Below are 17,852 nucleotides of genomic sequence, written 5' to 3' on the forward strand. Positions count from 1 at the left end.
ACTTGTGCTTCGTAGTCTGGGATAAAATAAATATTGTGTATGTGGCCAGGCATGGTATGTCTTGAGGCATTCTCTTCCACGCATTTGTGTCTAAAATGTGAAACTTCTCACAGTTGAGAAACCACATTTTAAAAACTTTTATAACCTAGTAGTAAACTAAATCACAAGGTCTGTACGTTTATCCTGTCAAGGGTATATTGTAACATGTGAAACTAACTATTGATCACATCAGATCAGCCACACCTAAGACGATTAGAGCTTTCAATGAAGAAAAATAATTGGTAACAGGCCTTGAATGCATGTTGTAGCTGTTTGTGTAAAAGCATAAGTTGGCAAATGCATCCAGTGATCCTTTCCAGTTGATTTGTGTCCTCAGACATCTCAATACAAATGTAATGAACAGGAAATCTACTTAGGCTTAGTTTGATACAGCTAAGGGAAAGTGACAAATTGAGTGTCTGTTGCTACTTCTTATGGTTGCATTTTTTTCCCCATTTCTAGTTCTTTTTGTTTGCATTGCTTGCTGTGTTCATAGTACTCTACAGTTTGAAGGCTTTTTTATTCTGTGAACAAGACTGATGCACTTAATTTATACAGTACTCAATACAGATTTTTTTTGTCTAAATCACTAATGGGACATAATGAGACAGTATTTGGATTGAACTGGTGGGAGACACTAGTTCCAATTTTTTCAGTGACTTTTAATATGAGAGAACTAGTATCTCAGTATGTACGTATTTAGCCCTGATGATTAAATACATGTATGTACACTCATAAGTTTGCTATTCATTTGTTTCTGATTTAAACACATGCTGACAAATTAATCAAGCCATCTGATAAAGGAGACCAAATGTTGCTTGCTGAAATGTTCTTGTATTTCTGCTTTACTCAAAAGCAACTGCTCTGTCTCAGAGCCAAATTTATCAGGATAATGTATTTGTTTTTCAAGAGAAATACCAGGATTAAAGTCTCTAAGCAACTGTAAATGCTTAAAAGAATCCTCTGAAAGAGTTGCTTTTAAAATTTCCTCTCTTGCTAGGGGCATTTCTGCATTGGATAAAGGAATAGTTTAGATGGCCTAGCAGGGATGATAAATATAATATATGACCATCAAGTGAAGTCTTCTAATATGAATGGAAACCTCTCAATTTACATTTAAAGGACCACTGAGCTATTTTTGCCTTATGTGGCAGAAACAGGGGAGAACTTTGTTAGGCTCAGGGGTGAAATCCTGGCCCCACTGAAGTAAATGGCAAAACTTCCATTGAATTTATTGGGGTCAGGATTTCACCCCAAATCCTTTGGCCACTCCTAAGTGACACTTCAATGATGATGCAGCTTTAAGGCATTCTGTCCTAACAGAGGAATGCTAGATTGGTGTAAGGCTGACATTGTCCTATGCCAGCCTTTCCTGGTCCAGCTGGTGTAGGGGATATTCTGGAGTGGGACCGAGAAGGGAAAAATTGGGGTGCACCCTGGCAATCCTGGCTAGTAGGACAGACCCTTGTATAGGTGATGATAACCCTCCTCAAGTTAGAGCATCCCTGAGTGGTTCCGCCCCCAGTAGTTTGGTTGTGCCTTAGACATACTCGAAAATCAGGGGAAATAAAGGTTGCCTAAAACTACACAGGTCCCCCTTCCTCTGGTTTGCCAAGTGCTGCTCTAGTGCACCTGAGAGACTAGCTCCAAATCTTCACTCAAGGCGTTTCCTACAAGTCATACAGCTAGAGTTTGGTTCTTCCTGCCCACCTACAGATTTGGAAGGGAGTTCCACCCCTTAAACCTGTGGATGTTCTGAGATCTGTTTTCGACCTTGGGCATCATTGCAAGACCGGGTCATCCACATGGAGGCCTCTAGGCATGGCTCCGTTGGCTTTGCAGTTTCCATGGTTCCTGCTGGGAGTTGTTTCACTATAACCTTTGGGAATGGAGGATTGCAGCTATGCATGGTGACCACATGCTAGTTCGTACAGCCTTACTAATATGCTTGGGCCTGAGAGGAGAGGAACTAGTCCTCGACTCTCCCATGTAGGTGGGGAGTGGCTTTCTAGATATCTGGGGACCAGAGGCAGAGTGTAGTAGAGATACTGATTTTCCTCCCAGCCTTCCCAACTCTCTTCACTATTCTCATTTGGCTATCATAGTGAAGCAGCCCTTTATACTTTGGGCCCTATGTATCTTAGGGCACATCTACACTGCAATAAAAGATCTGTGACGTAGCCGTGGCTGGCCCAGGTCAGCGGACTCAGACTTGCAGGGTTCAGGTAGCAAGGCTAAAAATTGCTGTGTAGATGTTTGGGCTTAAGCTGGAGCCCAGCCTCTGAAACCCCAGAACGTGGTTGGTCTCAAAAATCTGAGCTTCGGTGCAAGTCCAAACACCTGCACTGCCGTTTTTAGCCCCCCCCCCCCCCCCCCAGCCCAAGCCCCGTAAGCCCAAGTCAGCACAGAGCCACAGGGTTTTTACTGCAGTGTGGATATAGCCTTTATCCTTAGAGCCTGCATCACTCCTGCAGTTGAGATCAGCAAGAGATGGATAAACTGACAATCACTAATTTTGTACGGCTGGGGAACAAGACACTCTCAGTGAAGTATTCCTACTTTTTTTTTTTTTTAGAATTTGTTTCCCTTCCCTTGTGGCCAAACAGAGCAGAGCAAGCAGGGGCAAGGGAGGGACAAGCAGGGGCAAGGGAAGGAGAGAGTCAGGGGTTCACAGCGGGCCCACCACAGTCCCAGACTGCACGCCGGGGGGGATCTAGTCACATAGAGTGTTTGGGTTCTTATGGATTGGCTTGTTTTGGCCTTGTTTTGAAATGGCATTAGCTTGATTTTTTTTTTTACTTATTGTGAACGTTGGGGTGGTTATTTACCGTGTGAAAGTTGGCAACTGTGCTCCTAAGTGCCACTTCAATGATGATGCAGCTTTAAGGCATTCTGCCCTAACAGAGGAATGCTAGATTGGTGTAAGGCTGACATTGTCCTATGGCAGCCCCTCCTGGCCCAGCCTCTGAAACCCCAGAACGTGGTTGGTCTCAAAAATCTGAGCTTCAGCACAAGTCTAAACACCTGCACTGCAATTTTTAGCTCCCCAGCCCAAGGCCCGTGAGTAGGGTGACCAGACAGCAAGTTTGAAAAATCGGGACGGGGGTGGGGGGTAATAGGAGCCTATATAAGAAAAATACCCCAAAATCAGGACCGTCCCTATAAAATCGGGACATCTGGTCACCCCACCCATGAGCCCAAGTCAGCAGAGAGCCATGGGGTTTTTTACTTCAGTGTGGACATACCCTTTATCCTTAGAGCCTGCATCACTCCAGCAGTTGAGATCAGCAAGAGATGGATAAACTGACAATCACTAATTTTGTATGGCTGGGGAACAAAACCCTCTCAGTGAAGTATTCCTACTTTTTTTTAGAATTTGTTTCACTTCCCTTGTGGCCAAACAGAGCCTCACTATGTTGATCCTCAAGGCCTGGCTGCCTTATGGAAATTAACTTGGAATTGGCAGGGCAGTTATTTTATTGGCATTAACTTATGTGTTGTCTTTACTGACAAAGTGTCTTACAATAGGTGTATGTTAGAAATGGATTAAGTGAAATGTGGCCCCATTCGCTACCTGAGGCCCAGAGTGTAGGATTTGTTAAAATGTTTCAATTATAGGCTAATATGAGAAATTTAAACTGGTTTTGGTTTGGATTCAAGGCAAGATGGTTGATTAAAAATCAGGGTTTTTTTGGGTTTTTTTTTTCATGGCAAGCAGGAAACCTCAATTTAAATATCTGTTTTAATCTTGTTTTGCATTTGTACTCTTTTGTTTTCCTAAAGAAAGGTTGATTCTCATTGGTTGCTATTAATGTTTATTTGCAATTAAATATAGTCTCTAGATTGCTCTTGGTATTTCTTGCTAACCAGGAAGATATGCAATTATATAGCTTAACACTTATTCAGAGAGCCTTATTTTTTTTACATTGTTTTGTTGTAAAATAATGATGACATGTTTCTTATTTCCTTTATTAAATTTTTACTTGTGAATTGTGTCAAGCTGCATGGATGGAAATTGGAATTCAATGAAAAATGTTGTCTGTGCGTTTTTTTTAAATTTTACTCAAATAAAAACAACCTTAAATGTGCTGGATATATACATTTATTTTTTCGTATCAAAACAGTATTGCATTTAAAACAACTGATTAGAGGAAGTATTATCTGTAGCTAATAAATTGAACTGATTGTTTCTGGTCATCATGTCCTTCAGTATTTTTAGAAGTAGTAGATCTGATCCTCCTGTTTTGTTCATGAATTTAAAGAAGCTTTTTTGCTTTTTCAACTCCCAATTGGTTTCTCAACTTTGAATGAACTAGTTATTGAAATGAAATACAGAGAATATTCTCTGCACCAGGAGAAGAGGCTACTGCTGTCAAAAGCTGCTTTAGCACTTCAACAAACTCTAGTTCCAGGTGCTTGGCCAGTGACTTCCACCAGTTCAGTGGTTTAACTTTTATTTTTAAAACTTTAGCAGCAAACGTACTGTCTGAATATTTTCTTATTCCATTCAAATAATTTTAATAGATTTAAAATAAATTTAGGCTTTAATGTGAATTGTCATCATTTCAATTTTAGTTTAGTTTTTGAAAAGTCCAGTTTTGAATTGGATGTTTATCCACTCTCTGATTTAGACTTCCCTGCAGTGTTTGGAGCCCAAACTTTGCAGCATAGTGCTACTGCACGACAATCAGTAAGTGACGTTGCCAAGTCTGTTTTCATTGTCCAGACGTAGTGAGAATTAAATTATATCATTAAAATATTGTATTGATCTAAAATGGAAATGTTTAAACCTGCTAATGTTAAACCTGTTGTTTGTAAAGTGATGTCTTAAAATATACAGTTCAGTTTTAAATCTTTATTCTTCCTTTCCAGGTGGCTATGGTGGAGGTTCAGCTAGAAAGAGATTATCCCTACCCTCCAGGTCTCTTGATAGCTTTCAGTGCCTGTACTACTGTGCTTGTTGCTGTTCACCTCTTTGCTCTCATGATAAGTACCTGCATTCTTCCAAATATAGAGGCTGTTAGTAATGTGCACAATCTCAACTCTGTAAAGGAGTCTCCGCATGAGCGTATGCACCGGCACATTGAGCTCGCCTGGGCATTTTCCACTGTCATTGGGACTTTGCTCTTCCTTGCAGAGGTGGTGCTGCTGTGTTGGGTGAAATTTCTTCCACAAGGGACGCCACGTATTGAATCAGTCCGTGACAATTGTACCATCACCCCAGGAGCAGGAACAGCAGCAGCCATTGCCTCAACATCTATTATGGTTCCTTTTGGATTGATTTTCATTGTGTTTGCAGTCCACTTCTATAGGTCACTGGTGAGCCACAAAACAGACAGGCAATTTCAAGAATTGAATGAACTTGCTGAGTTTGCACGACTCCAGGATCAGCTGGACCACAGAGGCGACACCTTGCCACCTCCTGGCAGCCACTTTGTATAAAACTATATTTTGTTTAAAAATCCATTTTTTTTGCTTCTGCCTTGCTATGTTGACTCCTCCCTGCATGAACTAGCTGGACTGTTGATTTATTTTAAATAGAGATTTATAAATACTGTGCTAATTTCTTACAGTAAAAAAATACCATGACATCTTAGACAACCGACATCTGAAGAGACTGATGTTGGGGTCTGGCTGCACTGAGCATGCATCTCTCTTCCCTCCTCTTATCATCTGGATTGTTTCTTTTTAATGTTGAACGGTGAACATGTCAATGCGTAAGAGAAATTAAATTTTAGGCCTCAGTATATGTTAGGGGTGGGAGGGAAGCCTTATTTCTCTCTCTTTAATGTTGATGTTTGCTAGAAAATATTGCTTGTCCAATACATGTTGCATGGCACAATACAAATTACTTGGGACATGTAGTAATTAGCATTTGGTTTCAGTGCTAGTGCTGTGATCTAGGGTTACCATATTTAAAAAAAACAAAAAGAGGACACTCCATGGGGCCCCGCCCCTGCCCTGGCCCCGCCCCAACTCCACCCCCTCCCCTGAACGCTCCGCCCCCTGCTCCTCCCCCTCCCCTGTTTCCCGTGAATCAAATGTTCGCGGGAAGCCTGAAACAGGCAGGCAGCAGGTGGGCTGGGGCAGTGGCGGGGGGGGCGCGAGGAGGCACGGCCCAGTCCGGCCCCCCCGGCCGAGCAGCTCTGGCCCCAGCGTCTCCGGCTTGGGCCCTGGGGCGCCGGCCCCAGTCGAGCGGCTCCGTCCCCGTCCCCGGCAACTGCAGCCCGGCTCGGCTCGGGCCCCAGTTCCGGCCGAGCGGCTCCGGCCCGGCCCCGGCCCTGTGCGAGCAGCGCCGGCCGAGCACCCCCAGCCCTGGTCCCAGCGGCTCCGGCCCGGCCCGGCTCGGGTCCCGGATCCAGCCGAGCAGCTCCGGCCTGGCCCCGGCCCTGGCTGAGCAGCGCCGGCCGGCGGCCGAGCACCGCCAGCCCCAGTGGCTCCGGCTCTGGCCCCAGCAGCTCCAGCCTGGATCCAAGCCCCACGATCCCTCCCTATTTTCCCGGACATGTCCGGCTTTTTGGAATTTCCTCCCAGACGGGGATTTGAGGACCAAAAAGCCGGACATGTCCAGGAAAATCCGGACGTATGGTAACCCTATGTGATCTCTAAAAGTCTGATGAAAGGTAAAATTGAGAGCTTTTCCACCTTCCCTTTTCCCACTAGCTCTCCCAATCATGTTTTTCTGCCAAGTAATTATTACTTTACTAATTTCTATAGGGCCTTTTGCCATGGTAGCTATAAATTCTTACCCTCCAGATACCCATGACCAGTCCTATTGTAATATGGTATGATCTGCATCTGTAGGACTAAAGCCCTAACTTTACTCTTCTTTTGGGAAGAAAATATAGAAAAAAGCAATACCTGCTTTAATGTTCATGGGAGCAGATATGTTATCAGAAGTGATAAAATTGCCTGTTTTCATTGAGGAAACATTTTAAAAATTAAAAATAGATTTTATTTTCTTCCTTGAAAACTTGCTATTAATGGCTTTTCTCTAGCAATAACATACATTGGTAGAGACTTAACCACAGTAGAACTACTGCTATGGTTCCAAACCAAAGTAGCAAATATTTTATACTTTTTATATATTAAATATATTTTTGAATAAATTCTCAGATACAAATGATAAAAGGTGTTTTGTCTGTGTGGGAATTCCAAGTAATTAGCTGTACCTTGATCTTGGTTGGTAGAAAAATCTTCTGCTTCCTCAATTATTGTATTTAAGATATTAAAATCTTAATTACACTTGATTTTTGCTTCCAATGTTGTGGAAGACCACTTATTGCTATATAGACTTATTTATGAAAACAAATGATTTTTATTTTAAGAAGTAGTATTGCTGCTTAATTGTAAGACGTGCATCTTTTATTGAATGAAGCTGCTGTTTTAGCCTCAAGCTATTGTGTCAAATTCTAACTTCTTCCTCAAGCAAAAACTGACACTTGACACAAGGATTATAGGATTTGGCTTCAACTCCTTCAGAATTTGTGACTCTAGATACATTAAAAAGTGAATTGTGGCTTTTGGGCAGGGTTTCTCCTGGCTTCACTGAAGGATGGTAATGGGTGGGTTAGTTGGTGAAAAAGCTCTATGAACCCAGAAAGTACCAGTTTCTGATATAAAGAACAGGAGTACTTGTGGCACCTTAGAGACTAACAAATTTATCTGAGCATAAGCTTTCGTGGGCTACAGCCCACTTCATCTGATATGTTCCGCTCCCATGGAACTGGGATCTCAGTTCGTAACTGCTAATATAGAATGTAATCCTGTAATTTTGTGATGGAGGTTTTTCAGTCGTGGCCTAATCAGAGCTATGCCTCTTTGACTTCAAGTGAAGCTGTGCATGCTTATGCCTACATTGAATGTACTCAATTATACCGGGCCTCTTTACCAGATGAATTCAACATGCTTTACACATGAAGGTCCTAATTTTGCAAACACTGGCTCCTGAGGGTAGTACTTATTGTCATTAGTAGGCCCACTTGCATCAATGCAACTGACTTATTAGCGCAAACACTGTAGGAGCAAGATTTTATAATTGTACTATGAGAATTTGATTTTATCCTGCCAGCCACCCTTTTTGAATAGCAGAAAGAAATGACAGACCAGGACAACCAATTATGGTCACCCTTTTGTTTTAGGATAAGTTATAATGTCTACTATGGTTTCCTATATGTATTACAAATTTGGCACTCTAGTTAAATATACATTTCTTTGTTTTAAGGTTTAGTAAGTAAGAGACAGGATCTTGTATCTATGTTAAGGAGATTAGGGGAATAATATTGAGGGCCTGAAGCCCCAATGTGAATTGTTTTAGTTATAAGATTTAGCAAGGCTTGATTTACAATGTATTCTGCTGAATATACAATACTGCTATCTATATACCTTTGAAGGTTTCTGTAAGAGATTGTTTGTCTGAATGAGGAATGCATGCATCAGGAAAAGATGAGGTGTGAAAGCCATCACAAATGTCCAGATGGTCAAGAGACTTGGAAAGACCAGGAGACAATCAGAAAACATCCATTGTATCCGATGGCTAAACATGTTAGCAGCATTGACGACCTCAGAGGTGAGGCAGGCACCCCCGAAGGCGAGACAACAAATAGGAGATAATGATGGGAAGCCCGACAGTAACCATCAAATGATAACACTACTTAAGGACTAATGATTACGGGATGACATTGCAAAATGCATGGACTCAAATGGGAATTTACAACTATAAAGCTGGGGTGTTTTGCCATGGAACTCTGGGTTCAGTCCTGCAAAGCCTCGGAGCATTGGATCGCGACCGACAAGAGCCCTGCTCCTCACTCTGATCAATCTAACTGGCCATTAGATTGACTCGAGCTACAACAGACTGGTAACTATAAAACATCAAATGGCAGGACTGTCTGTTTGTTTGTGTGTGTGTGTGTGTGTGTGTGTGTGTGTGTGTGTGTGCGCGCGACCGAAAAGCATATGCTAACTGTTGTATTTTCAATAAATGCTGCATATTTGCCTTCTCCTGAAAAGATCCCGTGTGCTTTGTATGAGCATAACATTTTTGGTGGAGAATTGCGAAAGGGGGAAGAGTATATGTTATTGACAATACTGCTAAGTGATCGATCATTCAGGTGTGCATACCCCCGGTCATAGAGATAACAGGCAGTAAAAAGGGAACCAGGTGTGGTTAATATTCACTGTTTGGTATTTTATGAATTGAGAATTTGTATGATTAAGAGGTATACAACCCCTCGGTCGTAGCAGGGTTGAGTGACCGGAGAGAGTTTTAGCATCCCTCCCTCCACCCCAGACTGCTGGGGGGAAATAATTGGAGGTGGATATACCCCCGGTCGTAGAAGTGCCGGGCAATAGGGGGAGGATTAGTAGCCTCGCCCCGACCTGTCTGTCGGGGAAAACTATAGGTGCATACACTCTCGGCCGTAGCATGAGAGGCGAACTTAGGGTTTCTCGCTCTGCCCCTGGGAGGGGTTTTTATATTTGGTGTATGAACCCTTGGTGGTAGAAGGCCGAGCAGTACAGAGGGAAGCTTAGCGTCTCTCCCTCTGGCCCAGAGTGGGTTAAAATCATAAGCCCCGGCACTGGCACGGGCAAACATAAGATACAGATCTTGTTCTGTTAAACCAAACTCTGAAGGATATAAGAGTTTGGGAAGTGTAGTATTTTTTTGTAAGTGATATTGTGGTAATTTCACAATTTTGAAGGAAATGATTAAGGAAAGGGACCAGGAAGGGTGGGGGCTAATTAAGGAGCCCACCCTCCTTGCTAAATTGGTAGTGGAACAAAGCTTGTGCCCATGGAAAGGAACGTTCATTGGAAAAAGCAGGATCGGGCCCAGACAAGCAGGCAAGGAACAGATAGAGAAACTGGAAAACAGGTTGGAAGCCCTAAGGGCATAGTGGCAGGAGTAAGAAAAGCAGTAAGTGCAGGCATGAATCCCTGGGACAATACTTAAAATGGTGAAATCTGAGTTGATAAAGGTGTCATTTTGGGAGATAATAAGTGATTTAAGGAAAGAGTGAAAAGTCAAATCTACAGAGGCTGGAGAGAATTAAGCAGTTAAACTTTGTGAAAATGTTAAAGAGAGAGAATTCTTGGTTTCTTTGCAGCCATTCTGAAGGAAAAAATGGGCCCTTTTCCCAAAGGAATGTCTGTAAATAATCCAGGCAAAGAGACTATCTGATTGAAATCATTTGACTATGGACAACTTAGTCAAATTTGCTAAAAGAACATAAGGGGGAGGGGCGGGTTCTCTATTGGAACTTAACTGACCCAAATGTATAAAGGGAATGTAATCTATGTATAGCTATGTAAAAACAAAGCAGTGTAGAAGGGATGTTAAGGAAAAGAAAGTGTGTGTGTGTGTGTGTGTGTGTGTGTGTGTGTGTGTGTGTATGTATGTATGTATGTATCTGTGGAAATATGTGAGGTTCTAAGAACCTAAACCAATACATCTGGTTTGTAAAACTCCTGTTTTGTAGGTTTAAGATAAATTGGTTTTGTTTTGTTGTTAATAATGCCACTAAAAATCCATTTGACTCTTTAATTCAAATTGCAAAACTGACAGACCTTTTTGCCAGACACAGGTAATTAGTGTTGTTTGGCTTTGGGATTTGGCATTTAACCCTTAAGGGGTAACTCGGTGCTTTACAAAATTTAAAATGTTTTTAAATAAAGACCAAAGTCGTGGCTGCAGCAGGGCAGTCAAAATCAGGAGAATAGGAAAAGATTCTGGATTCTTTTTGTTTGTTTGTTTTGTAACAAAATAACAGATGAGAGCTGTAGTAAAAGAAGAAGAAATTTAAAAAAAAAGACCGTGCCTCTGAAGCAACAGCAGGGGTGAGGTGCACAAAACAAAGAAGCAATGTTCGAAACACTGAGCCTTAAGATGGCTCTGTAATCAGACTGTCACTTTGATAAGGGTACATGAAAACTCTGTAAGAACAAAAGAAACAGTTACACCCTATGTAAAAATTTATATGTATAGAAGTTAAACTATAGAAGGAATGTGCATTTTCCCCAGGACATGTGCAGTGTATATTATAGAAGGGGTGAAAGAAATGCAAACAAAACATGTTACTTAATTAAAATCCTATTAGGGCTCCAAAGGAGCCACAATAGATTGTTTTCTTTTTCAGATCTCTGTGTGTTTTGGAAGCAAGAGTTAAAAGTAATCAAAATTCTGGTAAAAGTTAATTATGTCCTTTTAAGACAGAGTCTCTAAGCTGCTGATGGCTTTGAATCCAAAAGCCAAGTATGTGTTGATGCAAATTACCTAACTGATTGATGAAGGAAAGAACTGCCAGCACAAAGAAGCTGCAGATAAAGGACATACCTGGTCAGCAAACAAATTGTCTAAATAAAAGGCATGGTATAACAGGATACCTTTAATAGATTTAATAATAATGTTATTCTTAATATTAAACATTGAAATAAATTTAATGTTAATAAGTAGTACCCCTGTAACAATGTATAGTATGTATGATTTTTGGAAAAATCCTTTATGGTAATGATGCTTCTCAGCTATTATCTGTAAATAAACTTAAAGCTTAACACAGCAGGAAAAACATTATAAACTTGGTCTGCTGTATAAAAAGAAAACTAAGGTACACCACCTCATGGATTTAATGACTAAACAGTGGGATAATTTCCCCATAACCCTTAAAAGATAGAAGCCATTGAAACCTGGCCTGCCTATAGAACAAAAACACAGGAAAATATGAAGGTAATTCCTCTGTTTTGCCTTCAATCAGCAAGAGTATTTGTAAAAAAAATAAATATTTTAAGCAATAATCAATGCCACCCCAAAAGGGGTAGAAAAAATGTTATTTTTGTCTTTCAGAAAATCAGAAAAAGCTGATACTAGCTACAGGACAACCTAATACAGAAACAAATGAAAGTGAAAAAAACATACTACTATAGCTATGGGATGTACTGATATGCAGATACTTGCTTTGTCCTCCTTGGAACACAAAATGTTTTGGGTAATATCAGGAAACACTAAGAGTTTTAATACACTTGCTAAAACAACAAAAAAGATCTTTGATATGTTTCTAGCATAGTAAGGCCAGACCTTTTAATTGTGAAAATTGTTAAAATCGCACACCAACAGGCTCTGGAATCAAAGATATGGAAAGTTAGCCCACTCCCCCAGATTGCACATGGGATCCTTCTGGCTACCCTGGACCTCGAGCCAGTGGGCTGGGGAGGGAGGGAAGCTATTGGACACCAGAGGTTGTACCGAGTAGACTCCTCAAAAGTGGGTGTGCTTATCCTAGCCAGTTGCTCCAAAAGCCCTGTAGTCAGGGCCGGCTCCAGGCACCAGCCGAGCAAGCTCGTGCTTGGGGCGGCAGATTGTATGAGGCGGCATTCGGCCCAATCCTAGGGCGGCACGGCCGCTTTTGTTTTTGTTCTGCTCCGGCCGCCTTGTAGGGGGCGGCGGCGTGGAGGAGGGGGAGCGCCCTGCAGCAAGCCCGGCAGGGCAGCCCGCGTCCTTCCCTCCCAGCCGACCGTGGCGCGGAGCCCTCCCAGCAGGCGGCGCGGCGGTTGGGGCCGCGTGGCAGCGCCCCGCTGAAGCCCTGGCCGCCCCCTTCTCTCTCTCCCCCCGCTCCCTCCCCCGCCCCCGCTAGCTGCGGCACCAGCGCAGGGAGTCCCCCCGCACCCTGGTTCCGGCAGCGCCACAGGTTTTTTTTTTTTTTTTTTTTAGGGGCGGGGCTTGGGGCGGCAAAAAAGCCAGAGCCGGCCCTGCCTGTAGTAAAGACATTTCGCTAGGATACTGTATGTGGGATGTATTGGATAATTAGACCAAAGTACTGTATAATGGGCTATATGTGTATGTGTTAATTCTTGGGGGAAAGTGTTTTGGAAGAATAAAAGTGTTAGCAACCCACCAATAGACAAATGTAACGTAAGTACTGTGTTTACCAATAATCACATGTACTACTTGCCACAACCAAAAAAAAGTCTCCGCTTACTGTGAGCACTGATTTAGCTCCAATCACCTGTTAAAAGGTAAAAAGGTAACATAGTTCCTAGAAAAAACAAAAGGCAATGTGGGAAACCGAACCATTCATATTATACATGCAAACGGGGACATATTAAGAATTCCCACTGCAGGAAAACATAACTGCTTACCATTGGTATAACATATTTTCTGGATGGTCTCCCACAACTACTGGCATACTAGTGTTACGACCCCTAATTGTTTTGGTTTTAAATTGTATGTGTTTAATTGGGATGTTTGGAATGTGCTGTTGGATAAAACAAATGTATGCAAAGCTAAAGCCACAGGCCCAAATCACCTCCCAGTATTTTCTATTACGCGGACTAAATAAAAGTGACACTGGCGATTAATAATCTTAGTGTCAAAAGGGGGATATATAGGAGCAGGATTTTATAATTGTACTATGAGAATTTGATTTTATCCTGCCAGCCACCCTTTTTGAATAGCAGAAAGAAATGGCAGACCAGGACAACTAATTATGGTCACCCTTTTGTTTTAGGATAAGTTATAATGTTTACTATGGTTTCCTATATGTATTACAAATTTGGCACTCTAGTTAAATATACATTTCTTTGTTTTAAGGTTTAGTAAGTAAGAGACAGGATCTTGTATTGTATCTATGTTAAGGAGATTAGAGGAATGTTGAGGGCCTGAAGCCCCAATGTGAATTGTTTTAGTTATAAGATTTAGCAAGGCTTGATTTACATTGTATCCTGCTGAATATACAATACTGCTGTCTGTATACCTTTGAAGGTTTCTGTAAGAGATTGTTTGTCTGAATGAGGAATGCATGCATCAGGATAAGATAAGGTGTGAAAGCCATCACAAATGTCCAGATGTTCAAGAAAAAGTGAGAGACTTGAAAAGACCAGGAGACAATCAGAAAACATCCATTGTATCCAATGCTAAACATGTTAGCAGCATTGACGACCTCAGAGGTGAGGCAGGCACCCCCGAAGGCGGAGACAACAAATAGGAGATAACGATGGGAAGCCCGGAAGCCCGACAATAACCATCAAATGATAACACCACTTAAGGACTAATGATTACAGGATGACATTGCAAAATGCATGGACTCAAATGGGAATTTACAACTATAAAGCTGGAGTGTTTTGCCAATTCAGAGTGCCATGACTTTAATTCTTGCGACTGGAACACGAAAGTATGGATAAATGATTGTGCTTTGCTTTCAGCCCACTTGACTATGGCCAGCCTGGAAATTGGACCATGGATCTAGAAAGATGATTCAAATGAAGAAATAACAATGAGTCTTGTGTTCTTTTCTCATATCTTTATCAGCAGCCTGTTCTCATTCTTCACTGTCGTCAAGCATTGCCTGGGCCTCTTCTAAAAACATCATCTGGATTGGCCAGTTCAATCTAAATTAAAAACACAAATATTTTATGCAATGTAATTAAAGAGCTCAGGATTTGTAAACACTGATTATTCAAAAGCTGCTGTAGAATCTCCCTCTTAACTGGACTTTAATTTATCCTGCAGTCTGTCACTAAATACTTTAAAACACTTTCTACACTTTCCTCATTTTATGATGACAGCAAGTGCCTATCTATTACTTCTCCTTTCAATATCTATGTATAGGCTGTGTGGGTGCTACCTTAGCACGTACATAGTCTAGACAAAGTATAACCGAGGCCTGCCACAGTGGTTTGCATGGTAGATGTTGACTTGTAGATCCTGTTAACAGACTAGAGAGCTCCAATCACCTGTTAAAAGGTAAAAAGGTAACATAGTTCCTAGAAAAAAAAAAAAGGCAATGTGGGAAACCGAACCATTCATATTATACATGCAAACGGGGACATATTAAGAATTGCCACTGCAGGAAAACATAACTGCTTACCATTGGTATAACATATACCAGAGGAAAAATGTGGTAAAGTCACAAACATATTTTTGACAACAGGGGAGTTGTGGCCTATTTGTCTACAGTCAACAAATGGGAACTGTCTCTGGCAGTGACTGGTATCAGTTGCTTCTAAGGAAGGTGCAAAAAAAGTCAGCATAGAAAATGATGGAATAACCTGCCTATGGGAAAGTTTCATCCTAATCCTAGTCAATCCTAAACCTAGTTAGTTTATCCCCTGAAGCATGATCTCCTCTTCTAAAAAAAAAAAATCCTACTTAATGTAACTTTTTAAATTTACACACCCCAAATTACACAGAGTAACTGTTGTGGAAGAAAGCTGTTTCCTATTACAATTCATTATTTTTTATGCTTCCATTGTGTCCCTCTTATTCACCTCTAAACTAAACAATACCAATAATTTTAATGTCTCTTTATTATGACTTTCTATGCCTCAAACTATTTTTGTCATCTGCCTCTAGATCCCTTCTCTATTTCTCCTCTATCCTCTTTTCATATTTGTCAATTCATTAGGCTTTAATGAAATGATGACAATTCACAATTTTAGTTTAGTTTTTGAAAAGTCCAGTTTTGAATTGGATGTTTATCCACTCTCTGATTTAGACTTCCCTGCAGTGTTTGGAGCCCAAACTTTGCAGCATAGTGCTACTGCACGACAATCAGTAAGTGATGTTGCCAAGTCTGTTTTCATTGTCCAGACGTAGTGAGAATTAAATTATATCATTAAAATATTGTATTGATCTAAAATGGAAATGTTTAAACCTGCTAATGTTAAACCTGTTGTTTGTAAAGTGATGTCTTAAAATATACAGTTCAGTTTTAAATCTTTATTCTTCCTTTCCAGGTGGCTATGGTGGAGGTTCAGCTAGAGCCAACACATGTCTACCCTCCAGGTCTCTTGATAGCTTTCAGTGCCTGTACTACTGTGCTTGTTGCTGTTCACCTCTTTGCTCTCATGATAAGTACCTGCATTCTTCCAAATATAGAGGCTGTTAGTAATGTGCACAATCTCAACTCTGTAAAGGAGTCTCCGCATGAGCGTATGCACCGGCACATTGAGCTCGCCTGGGCATTTTCCACTGTCATTGGGACTTTGCTCTTCCTTGCAGAGGTGGTGCTGCTGTGTTGGGTGAAATTTCTTCCACTGAAGAGGCATCCTCTTGTTTCAGCCAATGACAACAATTCTACTATCACACCAGGAGAGGCAGCAGCCATTGCCTCAACATCTATTATGGTTCCTTTTGGATTGATTTTCATTGTGTTTGCAGTCCACTTCTATAGGTCACTGGTGAGCCACAAAACAGACAGGCAATTTCAAGAATTGAATGAACTTGCTGAGTTTGCACGACTCCAGGATCAGCTGGACCACAGAGGCGACACCTTGCCACCTCCTGGCAGCCATTTTGCATAAAACTATATTTTGTATAAAAATCCCATTTTTTTTTCTGCCTTGCTATGTTGACTGCTCCCTGCATGAACTAGCTGGACTGTTGATTTATTTTAAAGAGAGATTTATAAGTACTGTGCTAATTTCTTACAAAAAAATACCATGACATCTTAGACAACTGACATCTGAAGAGACTGATGTTGGGGTATGACTGCACTGAGCATGCATCTCTCATCCCTCCTCTTATCATCTGGATTGTTTTTTTTTAATGTTGAATGGTGAATATATCAATGAATAAGAGGAATTAAATTTTAGGCCTCAGTATATGTTAGGGGTGGGAGGGAAGCCTTATTTCTCTCTATTTGATGTTGGTCTTTGCTACAAAGTATTGTTTGTCCGATACATGTTGCATGGCACAATACAAATTACTTGGGACATGAAGTAATTAGCATTTGGTTTCAGTGCTAGTGCTGTGATCTCTAAAAGATGAAAGGTAAAATTGAGAGCTTTTCCACCTTCCCTTTTTCCACTAGCTCCCCCAGTTATGTTTTTCTGCCAAGTAATTATTACTTTACTAATTTCTATAGGGCCTTTTGCCATGGCAGCTATAAATTCTTACTCTCCAGATACCCATGACCAGTCCTATTGCGATGTGGTATGATCTGCATCTGTAGGACTGAGGCCCTAACTTTACTCTTCTTTTGGGAAGAAAATATAGAAAAAAGCAATACCTGCTTTAATGTTCATGGGAGCAGATATGTTATCAGAAGTGATAAAATTGCCTGTTTTCATTGAGGAAACATTTTAAAAAGAAAAAATAGATGGAGAAACTACCACTAGATTTTTTTTTTCTTCCTTGAAAACTTGCTATTAATGGCTTTTCTCTAGCAATAACATACACTGGTAGAGACTTAACCACAGTAGAACTACTGCTATGGTTCCAAACCAATGTAGCAAATATTTTATACTTTTTATATATTAAATATATTTTTGAATAAATTCTCAGATACAAATGATAAAAGGCGCTTTGTCTGTGTGGGAATTCCAAGTAATTAGCTGTACTTTGATCTTGTTTGGTAGAAAAATCTTCTGATTGCTCAATTATTGTATTTAAGATATTAAAATCTTAATTACACTTGATTTTTGCTTCCAATGTTGTGCAAGACCACTTATTGCCATATAGACTTATTTATGAAAGCAAATGATTTTTATTTTAAGAAGTAGTATTGCTTCTTAATTGTAAGACGTGCATCTTTTATTGAATGAAGCTGCTGTTTTAGCCTCAAGCTATTGTGTCAAATTCTAACTTCTTCCTCAAGCAAAAACTGACACTCGACACAAGGATTATAGGATTTGGCTTCAACTCCTTCAGAATTTGTGACTCTAGATACATTAAAAAGTGAATTGTGGCTTTTGGGCAGGGTTTCTCCTGCCTTCACTGAAGGATGGAAATGGGTGGGTTAGTTGGTGAAAAATCTCTTTGAACCCAGAAACTACCAGTTTCTGATATGTTCAGCTCCCATGGAACAGAACTGGGATCT

The 17,852-nt window shown here is 40.9% G+C and overlaps 1 protein-coding gene across 3 annotated transcripts in view; it reads left to right on the forward strand.

Moving 5' to 3' along the window:
• LOC135890216 (calcium release-activated calcium channel protein 1) overlaps positions 1-17,425 on the forward strand; it is a 32,598-nt gene extending 15,173 nt beyond the window's left edge. For 2 of the 3 annotated variants that reach the window (XM_065417547.1, XM_065417550.1), the window contains exon 2: positions 4,912-5,942. In XM_065417547.1, coding sequence (XP_065273619.1) covers positions 4,912-5,481 — 570 coding nt within the window. In that variant the 3' untranslated portion in view covers positions 5,482-5,942. Of the gene's footprint in view, positions 1-4,911; positions 5,943-15,768 lie in introns of those variants that run through there. The other variant, XM_065417549.1, reaches the window with a different exon arrangement.
• The last annotated feature ends 427 nt before the right edge of the window (positions 17,426-17,852 follow it).

The sequence above is a fragment of the Emys orbicularis genome, chromosome 16, assembly GCF_028017835.1.
Source record: "Emys orbicularis isolate rEmyOrb1 chromosome 16, rEmyOrb1.hap1, whole genome shotgun sequence".
Classification (NCBI taxonomy): Eukaryota; Metazoa; Chordata; order Testudines; family Emydidae; genus Emys; species Emys orbicularis.